This window comes from Mustela nivalis (assembly GCF_964662115.1).
Source record: "Mustela nivalis genome assembly, chromosome: 12".
NCBI classification, from domain to species: Eukaryota; Metazoa; Chordata; class Mammalia; order Carnivora; family Mustelidae; genus Mustela; species Mustela nivalis.
In genome coordinates, this window is record NC_139031.1 from 26,433,264 (window position 1) to 26,450,837 (window position 17,574).

At 32.7% G+C, this 17,574-nt stretch overlaps 1 protein-coding gene across 1 annotated transcript in view; it reads left to right on the forward strand.

Moving 5' to 3' along the window:
• WASL (WASP like actin nucleation promoting factor) overlaps positions 1-17,574 on the forward strand; it is a 73,104-nt gene that overhangs the window by 45,742 nt on the left and 9,788 nt on the right. Inside the window, exons 4-8 of the mRNA XM_082692254.1 lie at positions 473-569; positions 3,898-3,921; positions 10,436-10,604; positions 11,669-11,711; positions 13,384-13,537. Coding sequence (XP_082548380.1) covers positions 473-569; positions 3,898-3,921; positions 10,436-10,604; positions 11,669-11,711; positions 13,384-13,537 — 487 coding nt within the window. The remainder of the gene's footprint in view (positions 1-472; positions 570-3,897; positions 3,922-10,435; positions 10,605-11,668; positions 11,712-13,383; positions 13,538-17,574) is intronic.

A 17,574-nucleotide genomic window follows, 5' to 3' on the forward strand; every position in this document is an offset into this window, starting at 1 on the left:
GTCTTTTCATATTTTTAATACTTTATCTGAATTAAGGTTATAATATAAATAATTCCTACAGTTGAGCTGTAAAATAAAAACATAACCTAGTAAAGATAGAGCTGATCTGCATTTGACCAACTTTTCCAGTGTTTGCTATTCTAAAATCCGTATTATTTTGTAGAGTTCTATTGAAAGATCACATTCAATTTGCTATTTTTGTTGTCATTGTTGAAGATGGAGTATTCCATTTAATATTTGAATGTGCGCTATGAGAGGCAACTTATCTATTAGTAGTCTTTTATTTTGCCTTCTCCATGCTTTCAGTATTCTTCAGTTATTCAGATAAAATTAAAACTAAGCTTAAACTAAGCTCTTGTCTGCTAGTAAACTTAGCTTTCCTTCTTCAGAAATGTACTTTGTTATCGATTTTTTTCATTAAAGCTAGATTCATGTTTTCTGTTGTTTACCTTTTTAAATAAAAATATTTCAGACTTGTCAAGTTGCTCTTAATTTTGCCAATGAAGAAGAAGCAAAAAAATTCCGGAAAGCAGTTACAGACTTGTTGGGCCGGAGACAAAGGAAATCTGGTAAACTTTTTTCTTTTTTTTTTTAAACAGGAGGTGGCTCATGGGACAGAACGGGCCCACACCTGTTTTTATAAATAAAGTTTTAGTGAGACAAACCTACACTCATTGGTTTACATTTTGTCTGTTGCCAGAACAACAGTTGGGTGGTTACAACAAAGACTGTATGGTACACAAAGCCTAAAATATTTATTCTCTGGCCCCTTACCCAAAAAAAAAAAAAAAAAATTCATTAGGACTTATTTAAGAACTATTTTTATTAAGAACTATTTTTTTTTTTTCAGATTTACTGAAGAATTCATTCTGATAATTTGTCTTGTTGATAACATGCCATATATACTGACTCTAAAACTTGCATTTTTATGGCTTTGTTCTTAACTTACATTCTTAGCATATTTAATACTTTGTGACAAAGACTTTTTAGGCAAGCCTAGAAGCGAACAAGCAAAGTTGCAAACAAAATTTGTAAGCATTGTTTTGTCTCTATTTTGTCTCTAATGTTGTCTATCATAAATCCATAAAAAACTTAATGTAGGAGACTATAATACACATAAAATAATTAGAGAATGCTCTAGTCTAGTATATAATTTTAAATTTATTGATATAGAAATACTTGACAACAGTATACTAGGCCTTTTTGTTGTCAAGTGGGAGAAGGGTGATTAGGAAAGGTGAACCTCTCTAAAACCATCATCTTAAGAAGATCAGTTTTCAGAGAAAGAGCATGTGTGAGTTGTGATCACCAAATCGTTCGCCTTCAAACTAGCCAGGCTGTATAATCCTTGGGAAGTTTTTCTATACATCTGGGGGTACATGTTAGCCCAGTTTTGAAGATCAGTGTATTCCAGGTTGTGCTTTACCACTAAGAGGGACTAAGCCTTGAAAAAATAAGACATTGGATCCAGAAAACAGGAATGTAAAATCATGTATTTCATTTTGTACATCTTTACTGTTATTTTAATGGTTTTCAAGAGGGAGGTGAGGTAAAATGAAATGAAATAAAATGAAGTGAAAATAAAATGAACTAAGTTGTTGCCTCACAACAACAATAGATGTTGCCTTCTTATTATACCTTAACTGTAATGAATAAATAGAATTATTAGGGACCTATTTTTTCTTACTTCTTTTTAGGAACGAGGACATTTACTACTTGATATCTTGCAGGAAAGGATTTAAAGATAAAGAATAGTTTATGGTTCTGTGACATAATCAGGTGCTAGGCCAGGGGCTCCTTATAGTCAATATATGTGACATTTCCAAATCAAACAAGTAAAAAATATTTCTTAAAATATAGACTAATTGACTTTGAAATAGGAAGGTCCCTAAAGGCATCTTTCAGCTGGTATAGGAATTTTGCTTTATGTAGTTCCTAAACTTTTAAGCATGGTGTTTCAGAAGCAGAAAGGTCATCTTAGGGAGGCAGCTGATAGATTCCTGGGTAGGGATCTATTCTACTTCTGCTAATTCAAACTCCAGCCTCACCTCTCTTTAACTTAGATGCATGGAGTCTGACTTTTGGAGCAATAAAAAGTTAGTCTATTTTCTTTTCCTCCCAGTAGCCGTTTAATATTGGAAGCCATCTATCATGTTCTCATGCCTTTACTTCTTTACCTTAACCTGTTTCAGTTTCTTACTCCTCTCATGATGTACTTTATAGATGCATCATCCCAAATACTGTACTCTGAAGCCACTGTATATTTTTATGTCTTCTTCAGAAGGTCCAGATTTGAAGAAATGATCCAGCTTCAAATACAGTAGTCATATTGAACACAGTACTCCACAAGTAGTTTTACTAGTTGGTACTAAAATACCTCTTGATATGATTAAATCACTGTTCTGCAAATATTTCTAGCAGATACCTCATACCAGCAGCTCCCATTCTTCCTTGTTCAACCAAACCCTCCCTTTTTTTTTAATGTGAATGGCTCTCAAGCCAGGTTAGCATCTTATTTGTAAATTACTTTTTAGAACTTATCCTCTGAACTTTATATTTATGTCAGTGTATTTCCATATCTGTGTTATCAGTTAAAGTATTTCCTCTCTGGTTGCAGAGATAACATCACCTGGGAAATGGGAGATTGACATTCATTGACATAGATGGGCCTTGCTTATGTCCAGTGTTTTAGAAAGTTACTTCATCAGACCACCAGATGGAGTAATAAATTGATTATTTCCTATTGCCAGGATTTTTTAACTTATTCCCCAGTTAAATCCTATTAATTTTAGTTTATGGCTGTCTGTAAACTGATAATTATATCATTATTTATGGGTATTTCTCTTATAATTTGGGTTAATTTTGTATTAGAAAATCTTTCTGGAAATTACATTTGTTTAAAATTCTTCAACCACTTTTGAATTTCTTAAGCTAAAATGATACCAAACTTTGTATGTAAGAGTCTGAGTACAAAGGATTGATAGTTCTCCTGGTTTTACTCTTTTCTGATCTGCTATAGCTTTTTGTTATTTTTGGTCTGCTTTAGTGATCAAATGTTTCTGAGTATTCTCATTACTCTTGTGCTTTCATTGTGTCCCCGTAGCTTTGAAAACTCTCCATACACTGATGCCTCCCAAAGTTTTGTCCTCATTGTTGACCTTTCCCCCAACCTTCAAACTTGTTTACTTCAACTGAGCATCAGGATAACCTTAAAGTTAACTTGTCTGAGCAGAACATCTGATCTATGTTCCCTGACCCCAGTTAGACCCATTCCTACTCTTCCCTGTGTATTCCCCAACTTGGTAAAAGGCTCCACTCTGGCTCACCATGGTCTCTTATAAATCCTATCAGTGAGCCTGTTGTCTCTTCAGAAACATATCGTGGATCTATTTCTCATCACCTCTGCTACCCCTCTAATCGAAGCCCCCTTTATCTGTCATCTGGACTACCATAACTCCCTCACTAGTCTCCCTGCTGCCACTCAGATTTCTTTTCACATAGTAGCCTAAGTTATCTTTTAAAAACATTAGATTATGTTGGCCCTATTAAACCCTATAAGAGCTTCCTATCATATATAGAATACAATCTGTATTCCTTACCATGGCCTGGGGGACCCTACATGATCCAGTCCCTGGGTCTCCTTCTGACTGCCTCCTTTTACTCTTCTGTTGGCTCACTCTGGTCCAAGCTTCATGATGTTCCTTCATGCTGTTCCCTCCTTAGGCCTTTAAATACGTTGTTCCTTATTTTATTCAGATGTCACTTCCTTAGAGAAACCTTTTTTAGCCACTTATACATTGACTTAAGAATAAGACAGAGTTTGGGTAGATTAATTCTTTATGTTGATTTTTGTATTGCATATGTCTGATAATATTATTTTGATTTATTTTCTAACAGAGAAAAGACGAGACCCCCCAAATGGTAAGCTCTTTGATACAAATTATTGATCTAGAAGATTTTAGGTTGTTGTTTAATCCTTTAGAAACATGTATCATACATTAATACTTAAATATTTAATATCTGTGATCAAATACTGTAGTTTATTGTGTCATTTTAAAATAACAAAGATGAATCTTAGAAATGTACTATTTTTTGGCTTTTTTATAGGATGAAGGAGGACTATGTAGGGTGAAGATCACTATTACTTATATCTTCATTCTATATTGACAAGTTTATAAACTGTATGATCTTGACTTAATATCTTCTTTAAAGATAGAAAATTTTGTGTAGCATACTTGTTCGTTTCTTTCTTTAAGATTTATGTTTCTTATTTCCAAATACTATTTCACACTGGTAATACGAAACTAGTCCCTGTGAGAATGAGCACTGACTTTAATGGAGTGCATAGAACTAATAGTAGCTTTATATTATCCTTTTTAATTTCAGGATGAGCACTTGAAGTATTGAGAATTCTTTAAAAAAAAAAAAAAGTATACCAGAAAAGTATATATTCCAAAATGAAATGGAATTCCAAAATAAAAAGGACAAAGCCCCAGATCATTAGGGCAGAGATTCACATCTTGGACTCTGTAAACACTCCTTGAAATATAGTGTACTAAATTCTTAAGTGTATATATTTTCTCTGGGGACAGAGGATGCAGATATTGCATCACTTTTAAATTGGGTGGCTGACCCTGTGGAGGTAGGGAACTATTGCTCCAGGAACCTTCGTTATAATGGAGGGTATGGCTTTTTTTTTTTTTTTTTTTTTTTTTTTTAGCATCTCACATCCTCTCATCAGAATTTAGATAGCTTATTCTGGGACACAAATAATATATGATAGCTGTTGGGGATTGTTAGGGTTTGTATCTTTTAAACAGATATATTGCTTTCTGATTTGTCCTTAAATTTTTTTCCTGATACAAAAACATGAATCAAATACTGCTGTAGTCAATTTTGGATTATTTACCTTATTATAATTAAAAAAAAAAATCATGTTCCGTAAGGCTTACCCTCTGCCAAGTAATGTATACTTTGGCTTTGGCTTTTAAGTAGAAATTTTAATACTTATTTTATAGAAATGCTGTGGAGATTAAATGAAGTAATCAAAGTACTTAGCATAGCACTTACTAAAACCTAACTATCTTGATGAAGACAATAACAACAATAATTACAGCAGCTACTATTTAATGATCATTTACTACCAGCCAGGCACTCTCCAGGAGTCTTATGAAGTGGCTGCTATTATCCCCGTTTTATAGAAGACCAAACAGGGACACAAATGAGTATCTTGCTCAGGGTCACAAATCTAGTAAGTGGTACAGAAGAATTCAGTCTCAAGCAGTCTTAACTCCACAGCCCGGCCCCTTTATCACTATGCTACGTCCATAAGATTTTGAAGGAGAAACTGAGACCTAGACAGGGTAAATAACATGCCTTAAGTAACGCCACTGTTAACGTGGTAGAGGCAGAGGAAGCAGAAGCAGCTGACTCAGAAGTCATTCATTTGTGAAATCTTACAGCAGTGTTAGAATTTTCTCCCTGTTGCATGCTCAATATTTTAATCCTTTTGAATTTATTATTCTGCATTCTTGAAGCATGTATTGAGTACCAGTGGGGAAGGCTTCCTGGAAGTGGCATCTTTGGGAAAAGTAACCTGAGATATTAAAGTATAGATGTTGCAATTAAAGTTAACAGTATATTAAACTGATAAGAACAGATACTATACTTGATCTTAGCCAAAAGGCCAAGAAGCGATAATAAAGTTAACAGTATAAGTGTTTTATGGAGTTTTCAAAATTTTAATCTTTTCAGTACATATAAAATGTATTTCTGAAGAGGTACCTAATCCATGAATACAAGGAATTTGGATATTCTTTTTTTGTTTGTTTTTTAAGATTTTATTTATTTGTTTATGTATTTATTTAAGAGAGAGCTCTGAGTGGGAGAAGGAGCAGAGAGCAGAGGGGGAGAAAGAGGGACAAGTAGTTTCTGTACTGAGATTATGACCTGAGCCTAGACCAAGAGTCTAACACTTAATTGACTGAGCCACGCAGGCACCCCATGAATTTGGATATTCTTTATGTGACAGTGGTGTCTTGCAATTTTATTATTCCTGGTAGGAGAGGTACTCATAATAAGAGTTTCTTTCTCTGTGATAGCTCTTGGTTTTAAATATTTAGTTCTTTAGTTTAACCCTTTTGGTGCAGTGATCCCAAACGTCTTTTCATTAAATGAGAGTTTAAAAGGTATCATGAAAAGGCAAAAATATATGGCATGTATTGCCAGAATTTATATATTTTCTTATAAAATATACATATAATATGTATTAACATATTGCATACACAGTAAAGGATAAAATAATTATTAAAAGAAGTTTTAATATTTTTTTCCTGCAGTGCAGTCACTCCCCACTATGTGGAAACCACTGTTTTGAAGGCAGCATATTACTTTTTTGCATTTGGTACACTACTACCAGGTGCACTGGACACCTTGCTGTGTCCCTGCAGGTGCTTTGTCTTAAATCCCCATTTGGATTATCAGTTTAGTAAACATTTTCAAATTGTAGCTATTGAAAAGACACTTTATGTAGAAGTAGCATATATTCCTGAAATGCAATTCAGTGTCTTCCTCACTAACTCCTAATCCATACATCTTTCTTTTTTCTTTATTGGTCAGTCTCACCTTTTAGCTTAGACGCTTTCCAATGATTTGTTCTCAGCTTCATGACTGCTTGACATCAGAGGCCTCTGGGCCACCTGTTTCTCAACTATTTTACCTTGGTGAGAGTTCTCTGCTTTTTATGTAATTAAGGGGAAGACTTTAGTTTGTTCTTTTAGTTTTAAAATTAACTAGAAATGCTGTTCAGTGAGAATATTAAAAAGCCTTTTCTGTGACAGTTGTCTTTAATCAGAAAATGGTAATTTGTCATTTGACTAGTTTTTTGTTTTTTTTTTTTAAAGAAGGGAAACAACCCCCTTAGTGTATGTTCTTAGGATGAGTATAATTTTATAAATGAAATACTTAATTTTTACTAGAAGTGATTTTGGCGTATCTCCATTACCAGATCTTCGATAAACTTCATTTAAAAATGACTGTACCTTACACCAGTTGTCACTTTTGGAAACAAATATTTAATTGGGCTTTACAACATCATTTTAAACTAATTTCCAAACACCTTCAAACTCTAAAGTAAATGACTATTATCAACAGAGATAACCAAGTACCTAATCTCATGATTATGTAGGAATTTTTTTTCCTAAATTTTAAAAGTTACTAGTAAATATTTATTGAATGATAAACTGTTAAACTATATAAATTGAGAGAACTAATTGGTAAGGAAATAATATATGACAACATTGGTAAAGTTAGCATTATCAGTCACCTTGTGGTTTGACATTAGTGTAAAAGTACAGTAGTAGTTATTGGATTAGGAATCAAGAAAGCAGAGTTCACCTTTGCTTTTTGTCCCTAATTCTGTGACTTTAGACAGGTCACCTGACACTTCTCATCCTTAGTTTTCATCTATAAGATGAAAAGTGTGGAAAAACTCTCTATAATTTCCCAGCTAACGTAGCTAATACTAATTTTCTGTTTGTCTCTATAATTTGAATTTTCCTGTATAAACTTAACTAAATAATGTTTTAACCAGTACTAAAAAAAATCATGTGTAATTACACTAAATAGCTAATTCAAAGGCTTTATAAACTGCTTGGCAGTAACAGTATATCCATACTTCCTCTTGGGGTAGAAGGAGGAGGGGAAACCCAATCTGACTACAGTCTGAATTAAACTTTGCTATTCATTCCACATACCCCTTGTATTTTGTTCCTGTCTTCTTTATTCTTAAACTTTTTTCAGAGATGGCTGAATTATTTTCTTTAGTGAGATATGGATCAGGCTTATAAGAATCTTAACTTTATGAAATTTCCCAGGAAAGAATTTGTTAACTTGGATAATGAAAACTATTAAGCTTCTTCACTTTACCCAACTCTATTACCATTTAAAATATCCATGGTATAATAATAACTTTCATATAACCTAAAGCAGCAGAATATTTTTTTTTTCTAAAAACTAATAGTTTGGTTTTTTCTTTTTTTTTTTTTTATGGTGAATCTGATTGCTCCTTTATAGTTGCTCTTTGAACATCTATTTCAGGAGGGGTGGTAAGGTACAAGGAGAGTGTCTCATTCTGATACTCCTAAATCAGTCTAAGTTAATCCTTAAATTATATTAAGTATAAAGAAAAGAGTAAGTAGTGATTTGTGGCATCTTACCATGGATGGTGTAGCTGATACTGATTTTTAAAGTTATAAATAAAAGAGGGAAGGCAGAAAAGGAAGGATGAGAAGGAGAAACAGATCAGTAGATAAACCTTTTGAGTATAACACAGATTTGACCCTCTAACACTTGGATCCCGGGTATTCTCAATAAGTCCTTTACTTTGTGAAACTGCAGTAAACACTGAAATCTGATATGTGAACAAATTTGAAAATCCTAGTCTTTATCTACTATTTCATCAGCCTTCTGTATTGCATAACTAACCTTTAATTTTCAATCCTGTTATTTTTATTATTCCTTGACACTGAATCAGCTTGTTTTAATGGTCTTACCCATATTATTCACTAGGTTCCATTTTTTTCAGATAACAATTTCTTTATTTCTTGCCAATGTGAGCAACTTCCTTTAGAAATTTATATGAAAAAATTTTATATGAAATACAAATAGAACTTTTAGATGCTTACATGTAAGTAGACTTTGATTATGAAGAGAAAAGAGCTGAATTTTGGTGATACTAAAAATACAAATCTTTCCAAATTGTTTACTCATCCGATAAGGTGTTAGATGGCTTTTGTAAATTATTTTAGCTCTATTTCATCTTGAATAGTAGAGTTGAAAGAGAGAACATGGGATATATATAATTTATCCATTTAGATAAACATTGTTCTTTCAGGTAACTTTAATCAATAGGCTACATTTGAGGTTTTAGTGCAATTGAAGAAATACAGTCAAATTGACATTTATTTATCACCTAATTTACTTTAGCCTGTAATTTCTTGGGATTTCTGTATTCCATTGTATTGGGGTATTCATGGCAAAGATTTATGACAGTGGAAAGATATAAAGCAAAATCAAAGGGAGAGACATAAGGGGTTAGGTCTGAGGGAAATTACATATAACTTTGCCATAGTCTTCTCCCATTGGAGTCAAAGGGAATGCACATACTTCCTTTGATATGTTGTTACAACACATGGTAAATGTCTAAAGGAGAAACTCACTAGGCACTCAGTGCCCAGAGTTTATCGGGGGCTACTCACATAAGGCCTCCTATGTCTAGCACATACCAAGGTACTAGACTCCCAGAAGGAAAGCAGGTGTTTAGCATAAGCACGTTGTTAGCACAAATAGTTGAGGCACAATGGGCCCATCTTATCAGGGAATGATAAAAACCCTCTTGGAATCCCCATTTCCAGATGCCAGCTCAGAGCTAACCTTACAAGCAGCCCTTTCTAAGGATGACAGACTTGGGCCTGCTATGTTAACTGTTTCTCTGGGCCGTAGTGGTTCCATTTTATACAGCATTTGAAAGTTGTCATTAATGTACTTATCTCATAGGAATTTAGTCTAATAAGAGGTTTTGTCAGAGAACCCTATATTAAAATGGACTCTCTAAGGAACAGGTGATGCCATTTAGTTAAATTTATAAGGCATTTTTAAATTGAATACATTTCATTTAGACTCGTGCTTTTAAAGCCAAGAATATTTTTGTGAATTATAAAAAACAGGTTTTGTATATTATATTTAAGGTCACTCCTAAAGGTGTGTTGATAATATCTGAAGATGTCAGAGATAGTTTCACTGTTGATTATTGTGGAAGATGAATGTTTTGAGAATTTTTCCATCTCATTTTTGAGCCCTGTACTTCCAGTAGTCAAAGTGTATGTATACCAATAGAGAAAACGTTATTGGACCTACATACGATATTTTGAAAATAATAATAGTAATAATTGTATAAGTACTTTTTTCCCCTCATAGACTAATAAAGTTGAAACAAAGAAGTAAGACTAGATTTTTGTCAGATTTTTTTTTTAAGTGTATGCTCTTTCTAATTTTTATTATTCTTATTATGCCATATATAGCACTTTGCCACAAGTAATGGGTTGTGTGTGTGAGGCTATTACAATCAAAATTTAAGGGATTAGACCAATTAAATTTAAATTTTACTGAGAATTTTTTTTTCATGAGATTTAATGTTATAAAAATACAAATTCTCTTTGAAGTAACATCTATGCTTATGTGCTTAAGAATTTATTATATGCTTTTGAAATTTCGGTAGTACTTTATCCATTATTTATAAAAAATTAACATGCAACTTTAAAATTTAAATAATTTATATTAGTGAAACGGTCCTACTTCAGAGAAAGATATTTAAATTACAAATTATGAATGTAATAATTGTTATCTTAAATTATATCCCTTTCATATTGTTTTACAGGTCCTAATCTACCCATGGCAACAGTTGATATAAAAAATCCGGAAATCACAACCAATAGATTTTATGGTCCACAGGTCAACAACATCTCCCATACCAAAGAAAAGAAAAAAGGAAAAGCTAAAAAGAAGAGATTAACCAAGGCAGATATCGGAACACCAAGCAATTTCCAGTAAGAGTTCTTTTGTTTTTCTTATCTTTCAATTAACTTACTCCTGCTCCTGATTTTTACCTTGTTAGGAAATTTTGTTTTCTTCTACATTTATCATTTGCATACTTTTTTCTCTATAGATTTTGTTGGAATTGTTTGTGTATGTGTGTGTGTATTTAAGGCTATTGCTCAGTAGACTTTCTGTGAATCTTACAGTTTATTTACCTTTCTATTCATCAGGAAAGAAAAACTAGATTAAGTTGTTTCTTTAATTGTTGGAGATGATTTCTCACTTTTTCCCTATAAATGGTATTTGGAAATTGCCTAGAGGCACGGTCTTATCCAATTTGGGCTACTATAACAGGAATACTATAGACTGAGTGGCTTTTAAACAACAGAGATTTATTTCTACAGTTCTGGAGATTGGGAAGAAGCAGGCAAAATTTGGTGTCTGGTGAGGTTCTACTACCTGGTTAACAGCTGTCTTCTAGCTAGACAGCTTCTACATGTTGGAAGACGGCAAGAGAACTCTCTGGGGCCTTTGTTTTAAGGGTACTAATCCTGTTTTTGAGGGATCTACCCTCAAAACCTAATCACCTCCCCAAATCCTTACCTCCAGATATTATCATCATACCTGGTATTAGGTCTCAACATAGGAATTTTAGGGGGACACAAACATTTAGTCTATAGTAGGCATCAAACCTTTGGTATTTATTTGACATATTTTAAGCATTTTCATATACATATGCATCATTTCATTAGCTCATTGCAAAATTCATATATATATATATATGTATATATATATATATATATAAAATGCTTGTATTCTTCTGCTAGTTTGACAGTTGAGGAAATGGATACTCAGAAAGATTATGCAAAAATATTAAAACTCAGTTTAACTGAGGCCAGTCCTGGCCTCTTGACCCCTCACACAGTTTTTCCCTGAATATGGGTATGTCTGTGAGAATTATTAGCTCAGGCCCAAAATTTATTGGTTGGATTGGATTTCATGCATTTTATGTTTTAAATGCTGTTTATGTATTTTCTGTTTTTTATTTATACATATTTTTGGTCTACTTCTTTAGGCACATTGGACATGTTGGTTGGGATCCGAATACTGGCTTTGATGTAAGTGTCTTTTCAAGCCATAAATATTATTGCTGTAAATATGTGGTAATGCGGGGCACCTGGGTGGCTCAGCCGGTTAAGTGTCTGCTTTCAGCTTAGGGCATGATCCTGGGGTCCTGGGATCGAGCCCCACATTGGGCTACCTGCTCAGCGGGAACCCTGCTTCTCCCTCTCTCACTCCCTTGCTTGTGTTCTCTCTCTCTCTCTCTCTCTCTCTATCAAATAAATAAAATCTTTAAAAATAAAATAAATAAATATGTGGTAATGCTGTGGCCTGTGTATAGATTTTTATTATTCATTTTTGTGAATTCTAGCATTTATTTGAATGTGTTTATGTGCATACACCACTGAGGTTGGAAACCTCAGTATTGTTCTGTTATTTATGGCTATGTCTATAAAGCAAAGGTTTTATACTCCTTGAATTGATATACTGTATTACTGGGGTGCCTGGGTGGTTCAGTCTGACTCTTGATTTCGACTCAGGACATGATCTCAGAGTTGTGAGATTAAACCCTGCGTCAGAGCTATGCTCGAGTCTGCTTGAGATTCTTTCTGTCCCTCTCCCTCTGTTCCTCCCCTGCTAGCGCGCACTCTCTCTCTGCCTCTCTCAAATAAATAAATATATAAATAAAATCTTATATACGATAATATAAAATTCTTGTGTGTTGACAGCCAAGAGAAGAAAATTATTTCTGCTAACTGATCATTTTTAGGAGAATGTATGCCAAATTACTGGAAAGTAATAGTACTGAAAAGTATTATAATCAAATTCTGAATATCCAGTTTTTAAATTAGCTAGATCTTTCATTCCATTCTTTTTGGCGTTTTTGTCATTATTTATTTTTAGCCCTATGAGCAAGTAAGTGAAACTGCTAGCAAAAATAAGTGTTTTTAACATTTTATCTGTTTTGGTTGCTTAAGTAATATGTATTTCACATTTAACAGATAATCAGGGTTTGGAAAAATTATTTTGAAGAGATATATTTATGATTGGGGTCAGAAACTTTTTTGTTATTGACTACAGTGTTAACTCCACAACATTTATTGAACGCTTCCTTGTTTTGGGCTCTGTCCAGGACGCTGAGGTTATAAGGAGGTGCTTCAGATTTTCAAATTGACAGAATTTCCTCATTTCTTTGTGATTATATCTAAATTGAGTAATAGGCGAATAGGTTGGAGATGTCTGAATCATGAATGGGTTAGTAAAGCTCTAATGAGATGCCGTCTTTTTGAAGAGAGAACAAAAAAAGAAAATTTTATTCTTTTTTCTTTTCTATTTCTTTTATTTATTTATTTTTAAAGATTTTATTTATTTATTTGACAGAGAGAGATCACAAGTAGATGGAGAGGCAGGAAGAGAGAGAGAGAGAGAGAGGGAAGCAGGCTCCCTGCTGAGCAGAGAGCCCGATGCGGGACTCGATCCCAGGACCCTGGGATCATGACCTGAGCAAAGGCAGCGGCTTAACCCACTGAGCCACCCATGCGCCCCTCTATTTCTTTTAAATAAGAAAGTTTTTCATTGGCTTATAAATAATCTAACCATGTTAAAAAGTGTATAAATTTAAACTCATTTCATAATGGGCACAGGTGAGAACTAAATTTGAATTTGATTATGCTTATTTTTAGAAATTGGGATAGATTTTACAGTTAACAATTACTTTATATGTTATAGCTAAATAATTTGGATCCAGAATTGAAGAATCTTTTCGATATGTGTGGAATCTCAGAGGCACAACTGAAAGACCGAGAAACATCAAAAGTTATATATGACTTCATTGAAAAAACAGGAGGTGTAGAAGCTGTTAAAAATGAACTACGAAGGCAAGGTAACTTTTTTTTTTCTTCTCAGGCATTCTGATCTTTTTTTCCTTGTGAATCTTTTGAGGTCAGTTTCCTGGAAACAGCTATACACATTCATATGAACTTCCCATAAACAGAATATTTGAAATTATAGATTAAGTAGCTTGGCCTGGCTGCTTTGCATTATTTTGATATAACTTAATAATTTGATAAGGTTTTTCTTATTAAAAATCTTCTTTGCCACCTTATTCATTTGGGCTTGCTTCTTCCTAGTTTTTGTGTACTCCAGTTAAAGCATTCTTCTGAGGAATTTAACTGTCATTTTAAATTTGATATTTGACTTATCTGTATCTTTTTCACTACTGATACTCATTCAGTCTTTCATTCATTCATATATTTGTAAACATGTCTGCACTCATTTCCACTCAGGGTATTTAGATGTAAATAAGCAGTTTCTGTCCTCAGAAATCTTACAGTCTAGTGTGGAAACAGATAATTGCTATTGTAGAAACACAGTGTTAGTTTTAATGAAACTATTCCGCTAATTTGTTTTTTGAAAAAATTATATTTCCAGATTCTATGGATTTTTGATAAAAACATCTTGGGCATAGCACCGTTTTTGTTTTTAAATGCTCCCAGAGTAATTCACATTTACTAGTATTATGTTCCTTGACTCTCTTTTGGTCCACTGTTACCACACACTTTGGCTTTACTCTATCAGATGTCGCCTGCCATCTCTCTGAGCTCTCTGAATTTATAAGTTTATGAATCACTCTTGACATTTACTGGGCCATCCATGCATCTGCCTTCACACCTGAATTCCTTTGACTAAGAGCTGACTATATTAATTTGATTGGGTTTGGTTTTTAAAATTTATTGTGATTGCTCTTTATTCTAGCTGCTTTTAAAGCATCAAATTAGGCAAAGTCTTTCCTCAGTTGAATTACCTAAAACAAAACAATATACAGGCATTAAAAAACATGCTTGGGAACAAGTTTAAATTGTTGTCATACTCAAGAACCTAACGCCCAGTGTAGAATCTTTTAGACACCAACGAATGATTTTATAGAAGGTAAATTTGTTCAAAGGAAGAATAAAAAGACTAATGACTTACTAAGGAAATGTTTTCCAGGGAGAACATATATGTGTTCAAAAGTATAAAAAAATTAGAGCAGCTTATGAAGTTGTCTTAGAAATATATTTTGTTTAAAAAAACATATATATAAAATCTACTGAATCTAACCTCTTGAAATTTGTTTTTCATAATTATATAATCAGGTTTTTAAAAGTAGTAGACTTGTGATTTCCAACATATTTTTTGTGTGTCTATGCAATTGTTTGAAGGCCATTAACTCAATAATCTGTGTAGGTCCACCACAATGGAGTGGTATGTATGTGGGATGTCATTTGACCCAGTGCTTTAAATTATGCATGCTTTGATATGTTTATTGTCAAAGAAGCTAGGGTTCATTTATCCTGCTTCCAAATCTAACATTAGTAAGATTATTTGCCCTCTACTCAAACTAATTTATTTCTGTATGAGTCTGAGCTATATTTTACCTATACTTTAGATGATTTTAATGAAATTCTGTGGATATTTTAAAAACACCTCTTACCCACAGCACCACCGTTTTTATTGTTGCTTATTATACTTATTCCTAATGATTGCTTTTCACACTTGGTGTTATTTCAGTAACCTATATAAAATATACAATATTATATATAATATATATATATATATATGAATTGGGTCAGGGAGGGGGGTACTTAATATAAATACACACACATCTCTATAAATGCCTACTCTGGGAGTTGTCAGTATTCCCATAAATTTAATATAATTTAATATAAATACACAGGTCTATACATACCTACTCTGGGAGTTGTCATTATTCCCATAAATTTAAATTTGTCTTAAATAGTATTTTTCTGTTGCTTTACTTTGATGAGAATGCATGAGAGCTGTTCTTTAATGTTTCCTGAATTCTGTAATACTATATTTCTTTAAGTATTAGTTATATTTCTATTGCTTTATATTTTTTGCTTATAATACCTATAAATGTCAAGTACCTAGAGATTAGTTATCTATTACTCTTAATGTTGATCTGCAATAATAATAATTCTTAAATATATGAGCTTTTTTTTAGTATAACCTCAAGACAAGTTTCTGTAAATACCAGTTTTTCTTCCTTTTTAACTAAACTTTGATAGTAAGAAGTTTTATTTGTTGTGACTTTTGTCATACTTTTGACTTTATTTCTTTTTTAGAACTCTAAGAACTATTGTCATTCTGATTCTGGTATTTGAGTTTTGCAAGTCTCTAGACCATCAGATTTTCTCTTGATGTGTGTGGTATCTGCTTAACAGGCATATTTGTGCATGGAAACATTCTAACTCCCAATGTGCCCTTTCCTCTCTTTTTTTTAATTCTTTCACATTTTTACGTTGGGATATGGCATGTTTTTTACATACTTACTTTTATGTAGAAATAATACGGACTATAAAAAAATAGAAAGTTGGTAATAGAGATTTTCCTCATAAAAATATAGAGACATTTCCAGTCACTTTTCAAGATCATAGAAATACTGAACTTCTGCTGTACTCAAACTGGATGCAGTTAATAATTTACTCACAATCAATTAAGACTTCCCTTTCCCCTTGGCAGTGACTTAACTATTCCAATGAATAATAGCTAGAGTATAGATTACTCCTATAAAGATACGTACCTCCAAGTTTAAAAGAACTTTTATTCTCTCTACTGAGGACGTGCATCATTTTACATATAAAAAATTGTGGATTCAGAGTGCTCAGTGAGACCATGAGAAATGATTTACTAGTACTTTTTATAGTAGGATGAGGTGGATATTTTCCTCTTGCAGCAAACAAGTAAATCATAACTCTTTGAAATATAAACCTCAGAGTGATTAAAATTGCTGGAAGGATTTGATGTACTTACTGTCTCTAGTCTCTGTGATAGCTGACATATAAGTGGGGTAACTCTACCATTTGCAGATATATTTTCACTTTTAAAAGTTTGAATGCAAGGAGATAATACCCTATGAGTATTGGTCTTTTTGCATATTTTATTTAATATTTATATATGGTAGCCTATTTCCCATGATCATCCCAAATTGGAAGATTCCGTTTTATCTCCTCTGAAATGAGGGTTCCCCCCTATCCCCTATCCCCGGTATCATTGTATTGTTGAACATCAAAAGGTGCTTGTTGTTATTTGTAGTTAGGGTTGGCGTTAGTATTTCATAAGATTGTAGAACTATCCATCAATAAGATAGTTTATATCAGTAAATACAAATAGTTTTTATGAATTCTAGGATTTCTCTACTTCTAAAAATAGTGAATTTTTCTCTCCAGTCTCTAAATGAATGGAGAAGTGATGTTCTTTATTATGTAAATTTGTTTATACTATTGGTAAAATCATGCCTTCAGAAATGTAATAAATGTGTAATTTGAATTTGTTTCTTTGTTATATCTTATACTTTTACTTAAGTAGAAAAAGAATGAATATCATTAATACCAAAATAGTTTTAATATTTTATTAATAACTTTAGTTCAGTTTTTCAGAATGTAGAAATTCTCAGTTAATTTAACAGAGCCACCCAGGTACCCCAAGAAATTCTCAGTTAATTTATTAATAGTTAGTTGTGTCTTCTGAATAAGTAGTTGAATATTTCACCTGAGCAAGCCTCCCTTACTGCCATCACTATAATTATTGACCATCTTAGAGAAATATGGAATATTACATATATTATTGCATATTATAGCATACATGTTTTAATATATTCTGTATTTTTTAGAAAGTAAAGACATAAAATATAAATGTAAGGTGGCAAAGGTTTAAATTTTAAAGAAAAAGTATTCAATTTGGGTTTAGCTCAGATTAACTTGGGTAAACGGGGATAGGTTATGCTATGCCGGCTACATAATTCTGAATGTAAATTAATTTTATAAAGTAACTAAATAAACTCAATTCTTTAAAGAGAGAAGGTATCCATTAATTTTTATTAAAATGTTAAATAATGCTAATTGACCAAAGTGTTTAATT